We start from the raw sequence: 15,617 nt of genomic DNA on the forward strand, positions 1-15,617 counted from the left end.
TTGAGAAGCCAGTTGAGAGATTTAAGGCAAGCAGGGAACAGGAATAGATGCCTCGTTGTAGTGTGATACTGGAAAGTTTCCAGGAGGATAATTCTTTGTAGAAATACTAATGACATCACAAAACAGAAATCATTGAAGTGGAAGAATGCAGCTGAAGATGTTTAATGGTGTTAAACAAGAAAAATGAAAAATAACCCAAAGCATTTTGGATAGGTTAATCAACATGTATAAAGATTATAAATTTATTAATCAGGGGTCATATTACAAAAAAATAATTCTAAAATCAGTTTTTCAACAATTTAAATATTAAATACAAACAAATCTTCATATAGTTTCCGCTTGAGAGAGTTCGTAAGAAATTGAGTCAACCGACATGAAACTAGAGTTTGTTCCACCAGCTGAGATCACTTCAAACTGTGGAGGGGATTCTAAAGACTGCAAAAATAAATAATAAATTGTAATGAGTTACAGAATTAATATTCACAAACAAACTTATGTTTATACATACACACACACACACATAAACAGATGTAAACTCAGTAACAAAAGACACCTCTATGTAGGCACAAGATATGCTAGAAATAGCAGCCAAATCTGCTGCAAGAGTTACTCTGCTCCTTTACAAAAAGGGAGGAGATATTGAACAACATTGATGCATCCTCATCACCAGCATTGTTATCATCACTATCATCCTCATCATCATTATCCTCCTCCTCCTCCTCGTCATCATCATCATCACTATTCTCCTCCCTCTTATCATCATCATCATCCTCACCACCACGCCACCACTGACCCCCCCTCCTGCCATCCACTTTTCATGCTGATATAGACAGGTCATCATAGTCCAAGGTAGTCCTTATTTTAGAGCAGCATTTCTCAACCTTTTTTTTACCCTTGTGTAACCCTTAAAATAAATTTCATGTCTCAAGTAACCCCTGCACAAAAAAAATTATACACCATAGTCCAACCCATGCTAGCATGGAAAACGGACGCTAAATGATGATGATGATCCTTCTCATAACTTTTTCATCAGAGTTCATGTAGTAAATATCATTCATATATATATATATATATATATATATATATATATATATATATATATATACTAGCAGAAGCACCCGGCATTGCCTGGGAATGAAATTTTTCCTTACGCATTGGAAGAAAAAAGCAAAATATGCTCTATAGAAATTTATCATTGTAAATTCAATTTATTCTTCAATCGGGCCACCGCCGCCGCTGCCGCTGCTGATGACAACAACAATAATAATAAATGAAAATCCAAAATTTACCACTTTTATGAAAGGAGATAAATTCCACCACATATATTGAAGGAAATTCTGTAAGAGCTTCTGGGAAAACAACATTCTTTCGTTTTGTGGTTTGGGAGCACAAATAAGTCCTGCAAACCACCTACCCTGGAGCAACCAACATAAAGGTGACCATGAGAAAATCAAGCCAGTAGATTTCAAAGACTGACCCTTGACCTTTATGTCTAGACTTGCAAAGTGAATTCACACTGGGAATTGTGTTTGTTTGAAGTGAAAGGACATGTCTGTTGGTTTGGTTGTAATTCTTGGAATGACAGCCTCTTCCCCAGAGGCACATCCAGTGATGAGGGTAGCTTCTGTCACATTAGGTGATAATGTCTTCACAATCAACCTTGTGCCATCGCATAATTTAGGAGGATCTAAATTTCTTAGAAGCATTATTGGGACTCCTACCTTCAGAAAATGTTTATGTGGTGGAATTCCAGGTGGCTCCAGAGAATTAATGAACTCTGTCCAAGGTGCCAAGCTGTGGGACTGAACCTGAAACCATGTGGCAGGAAAGCAAGCTTCTTACCACACAGCCATGCCAGTGTCCATTAATATTATGATAGATCATTAGCCACTACACACATTTTTCTCTCTCCTTGTTTATTCTGTGTCCCTTTCTGTAGAAGAGCGTAGGCTCGAAATGTAAAAGACTTTTTCTTTTCCCGAGCGTTATACTAATACATCTGTTTGTTTTGTACACCACCTGTCTTCGTCTTTTGTTTTTTTTGTAAACTCTCCATTAATATTATGCATTGATCAGAGTTGAGAAGAGGCTGGACTAAATCAAGATGGAAATTACAATCTCTACTTTGGATAAACATTTATGTTTAACAAACTTGAGTGAAAAACAATTTAAAAGAACAATGGATGAAGACAATGAAAAGAAACTGAGCAAACTCACTCGTTTTCCAACGATAACAATGTAAGGGTAACCGATTCGTTTGGCTTCGTACAACCTTCTGCCAACCGTCATTTGTAGTCTGTCATCAATCACAACTTCTCCGTTGATATGTGGTCTGGAGGTCAACTGGTCACTGAGGGAAACGGCCAAATCAAATGTTTCGTCACTCTTGTAACCTTCCTACAAAGAGAGCAGAAAAGTGGACGGATTTGAAACTAAGTAAAAAATGGAGGTAATTTATAAGACTTAATAAATTAACGCTGAAAGAATATTGTTGAAACGTTTTATTTTCTCTCCTCTTCCCTTTGCTCAGCAGTCACCAAATCTGCTGGTGTAGAAGATGTGCTTCTACCATTTCCAGATCTATCAAAGAACCTCTCGGCATCTAATACAGCCGTAGTACTAATAATAAAATACCAAAGCCAAATTATTACAAACTACTACTACCACCACCACCACCACTACTACTACTACCACTACTACTACCACCACTACTACTACTACTAGCACCAGCACCACCACCACCACCACTACTACTACTACTACTACTACTACTACTACCGCTGCTACTGCTGCTACTACTACTACATCAGCAGCAGCAACAATATAATTTAATGTTTGTTTTCCATGCTGGCATGGGTCGGATGGTTTGCTAGGAGCTGGCAAGGCTGGAGGGCTGCACTAAGCTCCAGTTGTCTGTTTTGGCATGGTTTTCTATGGCTGGACGCCCTTCCAAATGCCAACCACTTTACAGAGTGTGCTGCATGCTTTCTACATGGCACCAACACCAGTGACATCACTAAGTACCTCACAAGACAAGACCATCACCTCAGAGGAAGTAATTGAAATAAGAAATATTATGAAAGGGTGGTGGAAGGTGGTGCTGGTAACATCTCCCCAGCAACCTAACAGGCTGGTGTCCTAAATTTCATGGTTCATCAGTTTCAAAATGACCAAATGACCCCTCACAACACAACCATATTTACTGAATCAAACAACTTAACCGTTTTGTTTCCATATTTCTGTTGAGGTGCTCTGTGTTTCTTTCAGTTACTTTAAATATAACAAAGAATTTAATAAAATAACTTCGTTATCATTAAGCTAGTGTTAGGAACATAAATTGTGACTAAGGTTTGGTGGAAGATTTTTAGTTCAAAACTTATGAAAACAAGACAGAGGCACTTTCAGTTGGGTTGGTATCAAAAGGGTTAAGAATTGTTTCTCTTTTATATATTTTATATTTTAAAATAATCAAAAAATCAAACTAACCTTCTGAGGAATGATACAAACTTGATAAGGAGCAATGATACTTGGCCATGAAATTTGCCGTTCTGAAGACAAAACCTCAATGGCAGCTTGAAGAATTCGAGTAACTCCCAAACCAAAACAACTCATCTCAGCAAAACTTAAAAAGAGAAAATATTTAAGAAAAATATTCTTAACAAGAATTGAACTGGTTTTATTAAAAATAAAATTGTAAGTTATTGTTTTTGGAGTTAAATACATAAACATGGAGAATAAGTTAAGAATATTTACACTTCAACTGGGAATAAACAACATAATCTTTTGACATTGCTGGTCAGTTTAGAGCAAATAAGGTTCTTCATTTCGTACTCATTGAGTGTCGTACTTTACAATGTAGAAAGATAATGAAGGACATATTTCAGTAAAGCAGTTTTTTTAAAATCTATTTTTCTACTCTAAATTTTTATTTTATCCTAAGACAATATTATTTTATTTGAAAATTTAATTCAGGCTTCTACACAAGGTGTTTTATATTTATTTATAGGGCTTGTGTATATATAGTTAGAAATATTGCATTTCTACTAGCACTTGTGCTGGTGGCATGTGAAACATTCGAGCGAGGTTGTCACCAGTGCCACCTGGACTGGCTCCTGTGCAGGTGGCACATAAAGAGCACCATTTGGGCATGGCCGTTGCCAGTACCACCAAACTGGCGCGCGTGCCGGTGGCACGTAAAAAGCACCCACTACACTCTCGGAGTGGTTGGCATTAGGAAGGGCATCCAGCTGTCGAAACTCTGCCAGGTCAGATTGGAGTCTGGTTCACCAGACCTTAGTCAAATCGTCCAACCCATGCTAGCATGGAAAGTGGATGTTAAATGATGATGATGATGATGATAAATCTCTCTCAGAGACTTACACAGTAGCAGCACGATAAAGTGATGATTTGTTGCCAACTTAATATGGCAGCCCTAGGAAAGGGAAGAATGCTGCACCAGGCTCCAATCCGAGCTGGCAATGTTTTTACTGCTGGATGTCCTTCCTAACGCCAACCCCTCCGGAAGTGTAGTGGATGCTTTGATGTGCTACCAGCACGAGGGCCACTCAGGCAGTTCCGGCAATGATCATGCTCAAAAGGTGTTTTTACGTGCTACCTGCATGGGAGCCAGTCTGGCGGCACTGGCAACGACCAAACTCGAATGTTGTTTTTCACATGCCACCAGCACATGTGCTGGTAAGGTAACACTGGCAGCAGTCATGCTCGAATGGTGCTCTTCACGTGTCACCAGCACGGGATCAAATCCGTGGCAATGAGCATGCTCAGATGTGCTTTTCACTTTCCACTGGCACAAGTGCCAATCAGGTGGCACAGTCATCAGCCACATCAGAGATTTTGATTTAGTTATGTAAGTATATATAAATATAAATTATTTAATTACCATATCTTGTTATCGCTGTTGACATATGTTGCATTGAATAAAGATGAATACTTTTGGCTAAGATAAAAGGAATGACCAACCTGAAAAAGAAACGAGGGAAAGAAATGAAGAAAAAACACTTCTTTAAACCGAATGAAATGTTATTAATTTATAAGGAAATTTTTCAAATGTCCAAAACCAGATAATTTATTATAAAGCACAACTCGGTTATTGCCCCTTGTCCGTTCAATTCAAATGTCAGAGGATTCAATTGGAACCCGTCTGTATCGAAGTATGTACTAGCAACATCTTTGGATTAACCATTAAGCAAGATAAGTATATGCTTAGGGCATCAAGAGAATTTGGGGGGCACCACAGAGATGGTAAATGGTCTACGGCTCAAAAGAAATCACTTTAAAACCTGCTAAAACAATATTGAAAACGGTTTATGTGATTGAAAACATTTCAAAATGTTTATGGTGCCATGTTGAGGTTCTGACCAAAGACTTTGCAATTCAAAAAAAGTAGGAGGAATCTTTTCAAATATAAACAGAGTGGAAGTCATCATCATCATCGTTTAACGTCCGTTCTCCATGCTAGCATGGGTTGGATGGTTCGATCGGGGAACTGGGAAGCCAGATGGCTGCACCAGGCTCCAGTCTGATCTGGCAGTGTTGCTACAGCTGGATGCCCTTCCTAATGCCAACCACTCCGTGAGTGTAATGGGTGCTTTTTACGTGCCACCTCCACAGGTGCCAGGCTAGGCTGGCAACGGCCATGGTCGGATTGGTGCATTTTACGTGCCACCGGCACGGAAGCCAGTCGAGGCGGTACTGGCTTCGGCCACGATTCGGATGGTGCTTTTTACATGCCACCAGTCCAGGGGTCCTGGCATCTGCCGGGTGCCAATCATAGGATTGGTTCAATTTCGATTCCGATTTCGATTTCGATTTCACTTGCCCCAACAGGTCTTCGCAAGCAAAGGGGGGTTGGCATAAGTATTATTTTCCATCTTGCTGTTAGTTTTGTTTCGTTTCGAAACATTTGTTTGCAAGTGTCACATAATGTCAGGGCAAGTAGACAACAACACACACACGTGCACGTACACACACACAACAAACGTCTTTCAATTTTTGTCTGCGATGTTCATACTTTTTCCAAGAATAACAGTTAAATAAATATAAAATCCAAGTTTGAATATTTTCATAGAAAATGTTTTGTTTTTTTCTACCTCAATACCAGCTGAAGTTTTACATTCTGATCCACATTTTGGGCAAATAGTTTGTTTATTTCTGTCTGAAAAAAGAAATAAGACATTTTAAACAAGTGGCTTAAAAATATATGAATGCAATCATTTCATTTTAAGTTTTAAAACATGGAATCTACCATCAAGTTTCTTTATCTCTGAGATATTTAGAAATGTAATATTTCTATTTTTGTAATCAGTGGATTTATTTCACTAGAATACTTATAGGCTTACAAGGGCTAGATAGGCATCTCCAGCTAGCAGGCCATGCTACCCCAGACTGATGACGAGCAAGATTCAGAAACTAGTCTCTGAATGCTGGCTTAGCTGGGTGGAGGTGCTTGTCTCACCCTGTAAGCATAATGACACAGGAAATGTGTCAAGGCCGACAGGAAGCGTTGATGCTTCCTAGGGCTAAATAGCAGTGGTGTGATTCCCTTCATGGCACTGTCACATTAAGTCGACAGTATACAACTACTCTCTCTCTTTCTCTCTCTCTCTATATATATATAGTAAAGATTATTTGCTAACATAATGCGGCAGTCCTGGTTAGGATGATTGTTACTGTTATTTAGCCCCAGGAAACACCATCTCGAGCTGGTTACACAACACACTATCTGTATCCATATATTTTCAAACAAGGGATCTATATATATATATATATATATATATAACCGCCATCACTGTTACACTTTACTTTGCAACTTCACTAGTGCCAGTGGCACAAAAGAAGTACCCAGTACTCACTATAATGAGGTTTGCAATAGGAAGGGCATCCAGCTGTAGAAACCATTCCAAAGCTGATATCTGAGCTTGATGCAACCCTGTGGCTCACCAGATCCTGTATAACCATCCAACCCATGCCAGCAGGGAAAACAGATGTTGAATGTGTGTGAGTGTGTACATACATACATACATACATACATACATACATACATACATACATACATACATACATACATACATACATACATACATATACACACAAATATACTAGTGTGTACAACAGTTGCCTCAGAGAAACTTCTCAAAGAGACATCTGTTTTTTTTTTAACATAGAGCTTCACTTAGAATCCTTGCAGACCACCAGACACAATGTTTCAAACTGATTTGGTCTCTTCAGTGAATACTTTCAGTATTCTGAGCTAAGCTGAAAATACCTGGTCTGATATAGAAATTTACAGATTTGCATATTCGAATATGCACTTAAACATTATATTAAAATACTGGTGTATATACACATTATAACATAATGTATATACAAGTGTGCAACCATATTAGTGGCAGGAGTTTGTTTGAGAGAAATTTACCAAGTAAATACATGTGTAAAAATTCATTCTTACTTACCGACAAGTTCTATATTTCTTCCATATTTACAACTAGAAAAGAAGAAAGTTAAAGAGAATTGGTGAATAACTAGGCACATCATCATCATCGTTTAACGTCCGCTTTCCATGCTGGCATGGGTTGGATGGTTTGACTGAAGGCTGGCGAGCCAGTAGGCTGCACCAGGATCCAATCTGATCTGGCAAAGTTTCTATAGCTAGATGCTTTTCCTAACACCAACCACTCTGAGAGTGTAGTGGGTGCTTTTTACGTGCCACCGGCATGAGGGACCAGTCAGGCAGTACTGGCATCAACCATGCTCAAATAGTGCTTTTTACGTGCCACCTGCACAGGAGCCAGTCCAGTGGCACACTGGCAACGATCACGCTCGAATGGTGCTTTTAACGCTCCACTGGCACGGGTGCCAATCAGGCGGTACAGTCATCGGTCACAAGAGCATATATATATATATATAAAATATATATAAATAAATATAACAGTGTGTGTGTGTGTGTGTGCGCATGTGTGTGAGTATGCGTGTATTTGTTCAGTCATTCACTGGAAATACTCTTTTCCATGCTAGCATGGGTTAGGAGAGTGCATATTATTGACGCATTATAAAACAGTTGAATGCTCTTCTTCTCATTAGACTTTACTTGATCTTCCAAGTATAATATAATAAACTTCATTTGTTCCCTAAGTATCATCATCATCATCATCTCCCATCATATCTCAACACATGCCCACCATCTTGCACAAATCACTTTTTAATGCTTAGGTCCTTCCTTTCCAACAAGATTCTAAAATTACAGATGAAATATATAAAGCCACATCAAACAATTTATGAAATATTAATTTTAAGGAATATGAAAAAATAGAATTAAAATTTCCAAATACCTTTCACAAATAAGCAAATAATCTTCCCCAACAGAAGACGGTAAATGGAATTCATGAGATTTTTTTCCACCGATATCTCCAGTATCTGCTTCAACTGTAGGAATAAAATGGATGAAAGTTTACCAAAGATTAGTTTACAATCTCTAAATTATAACAGAATATTTAATACTCTGATAAAAGACTGTGGGAAATTCTATATTCGGAACAATTGGAATCAGTTTAATGATCACTTCTTAGCAAAAGATTGATTCCTGCTCAAAATATTTGAAAGCCGAATATCTAAGTAAATGGTTAACAGTGAGGTTTATATTTTGGGAAAATATTTCCTTAAAAGTAAAAAAAAATGTGTGTGTGTGTACCTTTGTCTAATCCTTATGGAATGGTTGTAAGTGAGTATCATCCCCATACTAGTGAGGTGGTTTGTTTCCAATTTTCCATGAAATCATGTGTGACCATGGGGAAATATTACTTTGCTTGGAAACAGATGAAGGTTGGAGAAAGGAAGGGTATCCAGCTGTGGAAAAATCTACCGCAACAAATTCCTCAAACTAAGCATCAAATACTTTTCCAATTCTTCCAATCCAGAATCTCAGGCATCAAAGAAGTTGAACAACAACGATCTCACTTTTCTGAGAATGTACACATACTCCATCAGCATTTTGCACATACCTCAAACTAAATATTCTTTACTACTCTAGGCACCGGGCCTGAAATTTTGGGAGAAGGGGTCAATCGATTAGATTGACACCAGTACGCAACTGGTACTTAATTTATCAACCCCAAAAAGATGAAAGGCAAAGTCGACCTTGGTGGAATTTGAACTTAGAACGTACAGACAGATGAAATACCAAGAAGCATTTCGCCCGGCATGCTAACGTTTCTGCCAGCTCCTTACCTTCCTCTGACTAAATATTAAAAAAGAAATCATTTATTTTCAGTGAAATCCTTTGAAAGAATTTTTCAACATCTGTCACCCCAAGTTTCTCCTTGTTGCATTTATTTTCCAATTTTCATTTTCAACTTAGAACGGTTATTCCTTTTTCTATGTTGAGGTGGAGGTACTTTACACAGCAGGGGGAGACTTGGTGTTCACAACCATTTGCCTGTTTTCCTTCCTTCAGCTGGCTTCTATGTCCACCAAAAAAAGTAGTTGACCAGTTTTGGCTGGCAGGGTTTCTTTTGTGTTTTTGTGTCTGAGACACACATTGCAAATGATAAGATCCTTTGTATCAGAATTCCTCAAAGGTGGAGGCATGGCTGCATGGTAAAGAAGCTCAATTTGCAACTACATGGTTGCAGGTTCAGTCCCCCTGGGAAGCACCGAGGGCAAGTTAATTTTAATTTTATTTAATTTTTTTAAAATGTTACAAGAATTCAAACTTGCTTATTTGAAAGAAATCGATGAAATTCATATCAGATAATAGAGATGATGTCTTACCAGCAAAAATCTGAATTTAAAATGATCAGAGCTTGTTCCCAATTTAAGAAGTTCATCGTTATCATCATTTAGTGTCCATTGTTCATGTTGGCATGAGTTGGACAGTTTGACTGGGCTGGCATGCTGGAAGGCTGCACCAGACTCCAGTCTGATTTGGCATGGTTTTCTATGGCTGGATGCCCTTCCAAACGCTAACCACTCTGAGAGTGTAATGGGTGCTTTTACATGCCACCAGCACGGGTGCCACTTGCATAATACCAGGGTGCATTTATGTGCCATCAGCACGGGTGCCAATTTGTGTGACACCGGTATCTGCCACAACTGTGATTTTGCTTGGCTTGATGGGTCTTCTACTCAAGCATGACATAATGCCAATGGTCTTGGTCATTGCGTCCGTGAGGCTCAACATTTGAAAGGAACTTTGCCTCTGTGAGGCCCAACACTCAAAAGGAACTCAGCCACTTTGCCCCCTGCTTATTTTTCAACACTAAAGTTATTACTAAAACACAAATGTTGATGGTATTTTAATTAAGCCATGTTAAGCTTCTTAAGAGATAATAAGTTTACAGACAATAAAAATTTTTAAAAAAACAACTTTTTCATAACAGTAGTTAATACCAACCTTTTATGAATGGCAATTTAAGACGATTAAAAATGCGACAATATGCTTCACAAATTTTTTCATATGTTTCTAATGCTGAAGCCTCTGAACAATCAAATGTGTAAAGGTCTGAAAATTGGAACAGAAAACAATTTTTAAGGATAAAAAAAAAAAATTGAAACTGAAAATTTTAAATAAGTGCTTTATTACTCTATATTAGTCATACACACTATTAATACACAGTAATTTTTGCAGTAAATATAATATTATCATGTGTTTTCTATGGAGACCTAGCAGAGGATAGAGTATCTTATTTTGACATCATTTAACTAAATAATTCTTTTACATGTTATTTATATTATAATGAAAAAAGCTGCTTATTTATTAGTTTTGGTTATGTAACTTCTAAAAGAAAGCAACTACTAAAGTTTACTTTGTCTAAAAAATTCTTTAAAATTCTGATTTTAATATATTTTTATCAAAATGTGGTTTAAGTGTGTTTTATTATTGAAAATTTCAACTACATAAAACGAATTACAATTCATTGCAAGAGATCATTTTTTAACACTGTGAGTTCTCTCTCTCTCATGCACTTCATTCAGCTACTTTCCACAGAAACATCAGTAAAAACATTTTCCCAAATTATAATTTTAACCTAATCAGACAAATTATATGGCTTCTAGTATCCTCTCATATTCGTCGGGTGTTTTTGAGGAAACAGAAAGCTGATGAAGAAAAGTGGTTTTAATTTACATCAATTGCACCAAATATAAACGGGTGAAAATAATGAACAAATACGAAGGAATCGCATAAGAAATAAAAAAGAAAAAAAGGATAGGAAATGCTAAAATCTATTTCATTGCTTAGAACAAATAAAAGGAAATATAAAATTAAAAATAAAATTACAAACCACAGACCTTTCATTTCAAATTCTCTACATCTCAATAATGCATATTTTGGTGAAATTTCATCTCGGAATTTTGGGCCTATCTACAACAACAGTAAAATAATTATTTAATTATGTTGATGATTCTTAAGGCGATGAGCTGGCAGAATCGTTAGCATGCCAGGCGAAATGCTTAGCAGTCCTTCGTCTGTCTCTGTGTTCTGAGTTCAAATTCTGCCACGGTTGACTTTGCTTTTCATCCTTTCAGGGTCGATAAATTAAGTACCAGTTCCATACTGGCCTCCTCCCCCAAAATTTTGGGCCTTGTGCCTAAAGTAGAAACGATTATATTGATCCTTAACTTTGGATTGTTACAAGATGACAAATGTTTGGGGAGATAGTAACAGATGATTAAATCCTCACAAGTACTTGGTTGGTTCTTCATTTTATTAACCCCACAAGAAGATGAAAAGCATAGCTAACCATGGGATTTGAACTCAGAAGATAAGGGACTATGACTAATATTGCAAGGTATTGAATCCAATGTTGTAATGAATCTATAAACAGATTAGACAACAGATGTAGAAAGACATGATATTAATTTTATTCCATGGCCTACAATTGTTTCAATAATGTGTGGATGAGGAATCAAATTATATGCCTAAAGACATGGATGAGAAGAACATTAATATTGTTGCATCGATTGTATAAAACATATTACATGATTATCAACACACAGCCATTTCATCATAACTGTAGTTAATAAATAAATATGTATTTATTATTCACTAGTGTCGTGATTAAATGGCTGTGGGTCACTCACTAAGTGGTGCATGCTATATAATCAATATGACAATATCACTGTTCTCATCCAGGTCAACATGCTTATAGTTTGATTGATCAGCCACACATCATTGGAACAATTGCAGACCATGGAATAAATGTAACTCCATTCTTTGCTGGTTATTTATATCCACTTCCCCATCCTGCAAATGAAGACAGTCTTCCAGATTTTCGGTTTCTACTGAGGAAATTTTATTTCCAACACATTTGGAGAGCTGTAGTTTGCTGCATTGCTGCCAGACATATATATATATATACTCATAATAAGCAACAAGGATATCCAAGGTAGTGTAGTACAATCGTTTCATGCTACTTCATTTTATTAAACACCGTAAGTATTACATCAGTTTTAAAATGTCGAGCAATCTTCAGCCACATATAGAATTTTTTTAATTAAATGGACAATGTACATTTTTATATTCATCTGAATCTATGTATATATATATATATAAAGAGAAAAAAAGAAAAGCCATTGGAAAACTGATTATAGCAGCGACTCCATCTAAGAATATCTGAAGAAGGAATTTTATTCCGAAATATTATCAGAGTAGGGATGACTAAATTACAACAGGTATACACAGCCCATTGTTTGTGTTATAGTGCATTATTGTACCATTCAAAACTTTAAAACTTTTTACTCTTTACAAACAATACACATTGCTTCAAGCAAACTACAATACTCTCCTAGATATATATATATATATATATATATATATATATGTATATAGGGAGAGTTTACAAAAAAAAAAAAGATGAAGACAGGTGGTGTACAAAACAAACAGATGTATTAATATAATGCTCAGGAATAGAAAAAGTCTTTTACGTTTTGATCCTACGCTCTTCTACAGAAAGGGACACAGAAAAAACAAGGAGAGAAAAAATGTGTGTAGTGGCTAATAATCTATCATGGCGACTGCCAGACATGTGTGTAGGGCAGTTTATGGGATTACCTTAGGTTTGCCATCCATAAAGGGTTTTGAGATCATTAGAACCCAAAAACTTGTTAGCCCATAAACTCTTAAGTCATGGGCCAACATTCACTACGGTTATGATGAAATGGCTGTGTGTTGATAGTTAATGTAATATGTATTGTACAATCGACACAGCAATATTAATGTTCTCATCCATGTCTTTAGGAATATAATTTGATTCCTCACCCACACATTATTGAAACAATTGTAGACCATGGAATAAAATTAATATCGGGTCTTTCTACATTCTTATGGATGGGAAACCTAAGGTAATCCTATAAACCATCCTTCCCCATTTTTAATATGTACTTCTCCACATCTTAGAGGGTGCTTCTTTCGGATCTATGTTTTTTACAAATCACACACACACACACACACACACACACACACACACACACACACACACACACAAATATATATATAAAATACAAAAATGGGACAAGAACGCAAAACATCCAGACAGGTGATACAAAAAAGGGACAACAAAACATCCAAACACACGATACAAAGGAAACAAGGACGAGTCATTTGGAGTTTTCTGTCCTCATTCAAGTTCCAGATTATCTTTGCAATTTCAGCTGGTTATACTCGAGATTGCTCCAATCTGGCCAGGCCCAATATATATATATATACCTTTTCCTTCTTTGGACACTAAACTCTGCTGCGAAGACCTGTTGAGGCAAGTGAAATCAAAATCAAAATCAAAATCAAATTCGATGACTGACGTCCGTGCTAGCAGGGTGCAAAGAGCACCATATGAGTGTGATCATTGACAGAGCAGCTAACTGGCTTCCGTGCCAGTGACACTTAAAAGGCACCATTCGAGTGTGATCGTTACCAGCGTTGCCTTACTGGCACTCAAGCCCCGTGCTAGTAGGGTATTAAGAGCACCATCCGAGTGTGATTGTTGCCAGAGCGGCTATCTGGCCTCCATGCCGGTGGCACATAAAAGACACCATTCAAGCGTGATTGTTACCAGCATCGCCTTACTGGCACCTGTGACGGTGGCATGTGTAAAAGATTTGAGCGAGGTCACTGTCAGTACCGCCTGACTGGCCCCGTGCCGGTTGCATATAAAAGCAGCCACTACACTCTCGGAGTGGTTGGCGTTAGGAAGGGCATCCAGCTGTAGAAACTCTGCCAGATCAAGATTGAAGCCTGGTGCAACCTCCTGACTTTCCAAACCTCAGTTAAACTGTCCAACCCATGCCACCATGGAAAGCGGATGTTAAACGATGATGATGATGATGATGAGATATATATATATATATATATCACTTCTGAGGTGGTTGTTGTTAGGAAGGGCATCCAACTGTAGAAACGGTGCCAAATCAGACTGGAACCTGTTGCAGCTCTTCGCCTTATCAGTTCCAGTCAATCCGTCTAACCCAAGGAGAGTGGACATTAAATGATAGTGATGATGATGATGATAGTTACTCGTACATATTTTTTACACACATACACACGTAAATTGATGTACATACACATGTACATACACGTACATGAGCAAATATATACATACACTTTCACTTGAAGAAAAAAAATCAACAACTGTCGATCGAATATCAAACATAAAGTTGATGGAAATAGCAAAAATGTTTTTTTAATGAAGATGAGGTTAATAGTTTAAAAAATTATAATCTTCTGGGATAACTTATCTCCATATATTATTCAATTAACAAAGCAAATGATTAACATAGTGATTAGCCTTTTCCATCATTGGTTGACCGTGTTGCAGAGACAGTGACTTGACCACTTCTGCTGGGCCTGAACTGTTTCCAGAGGCAAGTTCTCAGCCCCCAACTTACCACCTCTCACTCATGGATGTGTCACAAAGGAAAAAACTAGTTAATATACTCGCAGCATCAATGAAACTGCAACGGATGTCAAATATTGCTTTAGTATAACCATACGTATAACCAGGCGCAGGAGTGGCTGTGTGGTAAGTAGCTTGCTAACCAACCACATGGTTCCGGGTTCAGTCCCACTACGTGGCATCTTGGGCAAGTGTCTTCTGCTATAGCCCCGGGCCGACCAATGCTTGTGAGTGGATTTGGTAGACGGAAACTGAAAGAAGCCTGTCGTATATATATGTATATATATATATATATATATATATATATATATATGTATGTTTGTGTGTCTGTGTTTGTCCCTCTAGCATTGCTTGACAATCAGTGCTGGTGTGTTTACGTCCCCGTCACTTAGTGGTTCGGCAAAAGAGACCGATAGAATAAGTACTGGGCTTACAAAGAATAAGTCCCGGGGTCGATTTGCTCGACTAAAGGCGGTGCTCCAGCATGGCCGCAGTCAAATGACTGAAACAAGTAAAAGAGTAAAAGAGTAAAGAGAGTATCTGCCTTAGGGTCCCACCTCTGAATTTTCTGAAGGGATTTACTCACTTCACTTTTTTTTTACAAAGTCTAATAAATTGCCCCACAAAGCAGCAAGGGTTTAACCAATATAATATATACATATATACATGCATGCATACATGATGGAAAAATTATACGAAATGTATAAAGAGATG

The 15,617-nt window shown here is 37.5% G+C and overlaps 1 protein-coding gene across 1 annotated transcript in view; it reads right to left on the reverse strand.

Annotated features, from left to right (window-relative positions):
- Window positions 1-202: 202 nt before the first annotated feature.
- Window positions 203-15,617, reverse strand: part of LOC115214004 (probable proline--tRNA ligase, mitochondrial) — a 45,021-nt gene continuing 29,606 nt past the window's right edge. The window contains exons 5-13 of the mRNA XM_029783018.2: window positions 11,305-11,377; window positions 10,409-10,516; window positions 8,349-8,442; window positions 7,473-7,504; window positions 6,111-6,175; window positions 4,901-4,980; window positions 3,487-3,622; window positions 2,218-2,397; window positions 203-435 (exon numbers count right to left, since the gene is read on the reverse strand). Of these exons, the coding sequence (XP_029638878.1) occupies window positions 325-435; window positions 2,218-2,397; window positions 3,487-3,622; window positions 4,901-4,980; window positions 6,111-6,175; window positions 7,473-7,504; window positions 8,349-8,442; window positions 10,409-10,516; window positions 11,305-11,377 (879 nt within the window). The 3' untranslated portion in view covers window positions 203-324. The remainder of the gene's footprint in view (window positions 436-2,217; window positions 2,398-3,486; window positions 3,623-4,900; window positions 4,981-6,110; window positions 6,176-7,472; window positions 7,505-8,348; window positions 8,443-10,408; window positions 10,517-11,304; window positions 11,378-15,617) is intronic.

Source organism: Octopus sinensis, linkage group LG7 (assembly GCF_006345805.1).
Source record: "Octopus sinensis linkage group LG7, ASM634580v1, whole genome shotgun sequence".
Taxonomy (NCBI): domain Eukaryota; kingdom Metazoa; phylum Mollusca; class Cephalopoda; order Octopoda; family Octopodidae; genus Octopus; species Octopus sinensis.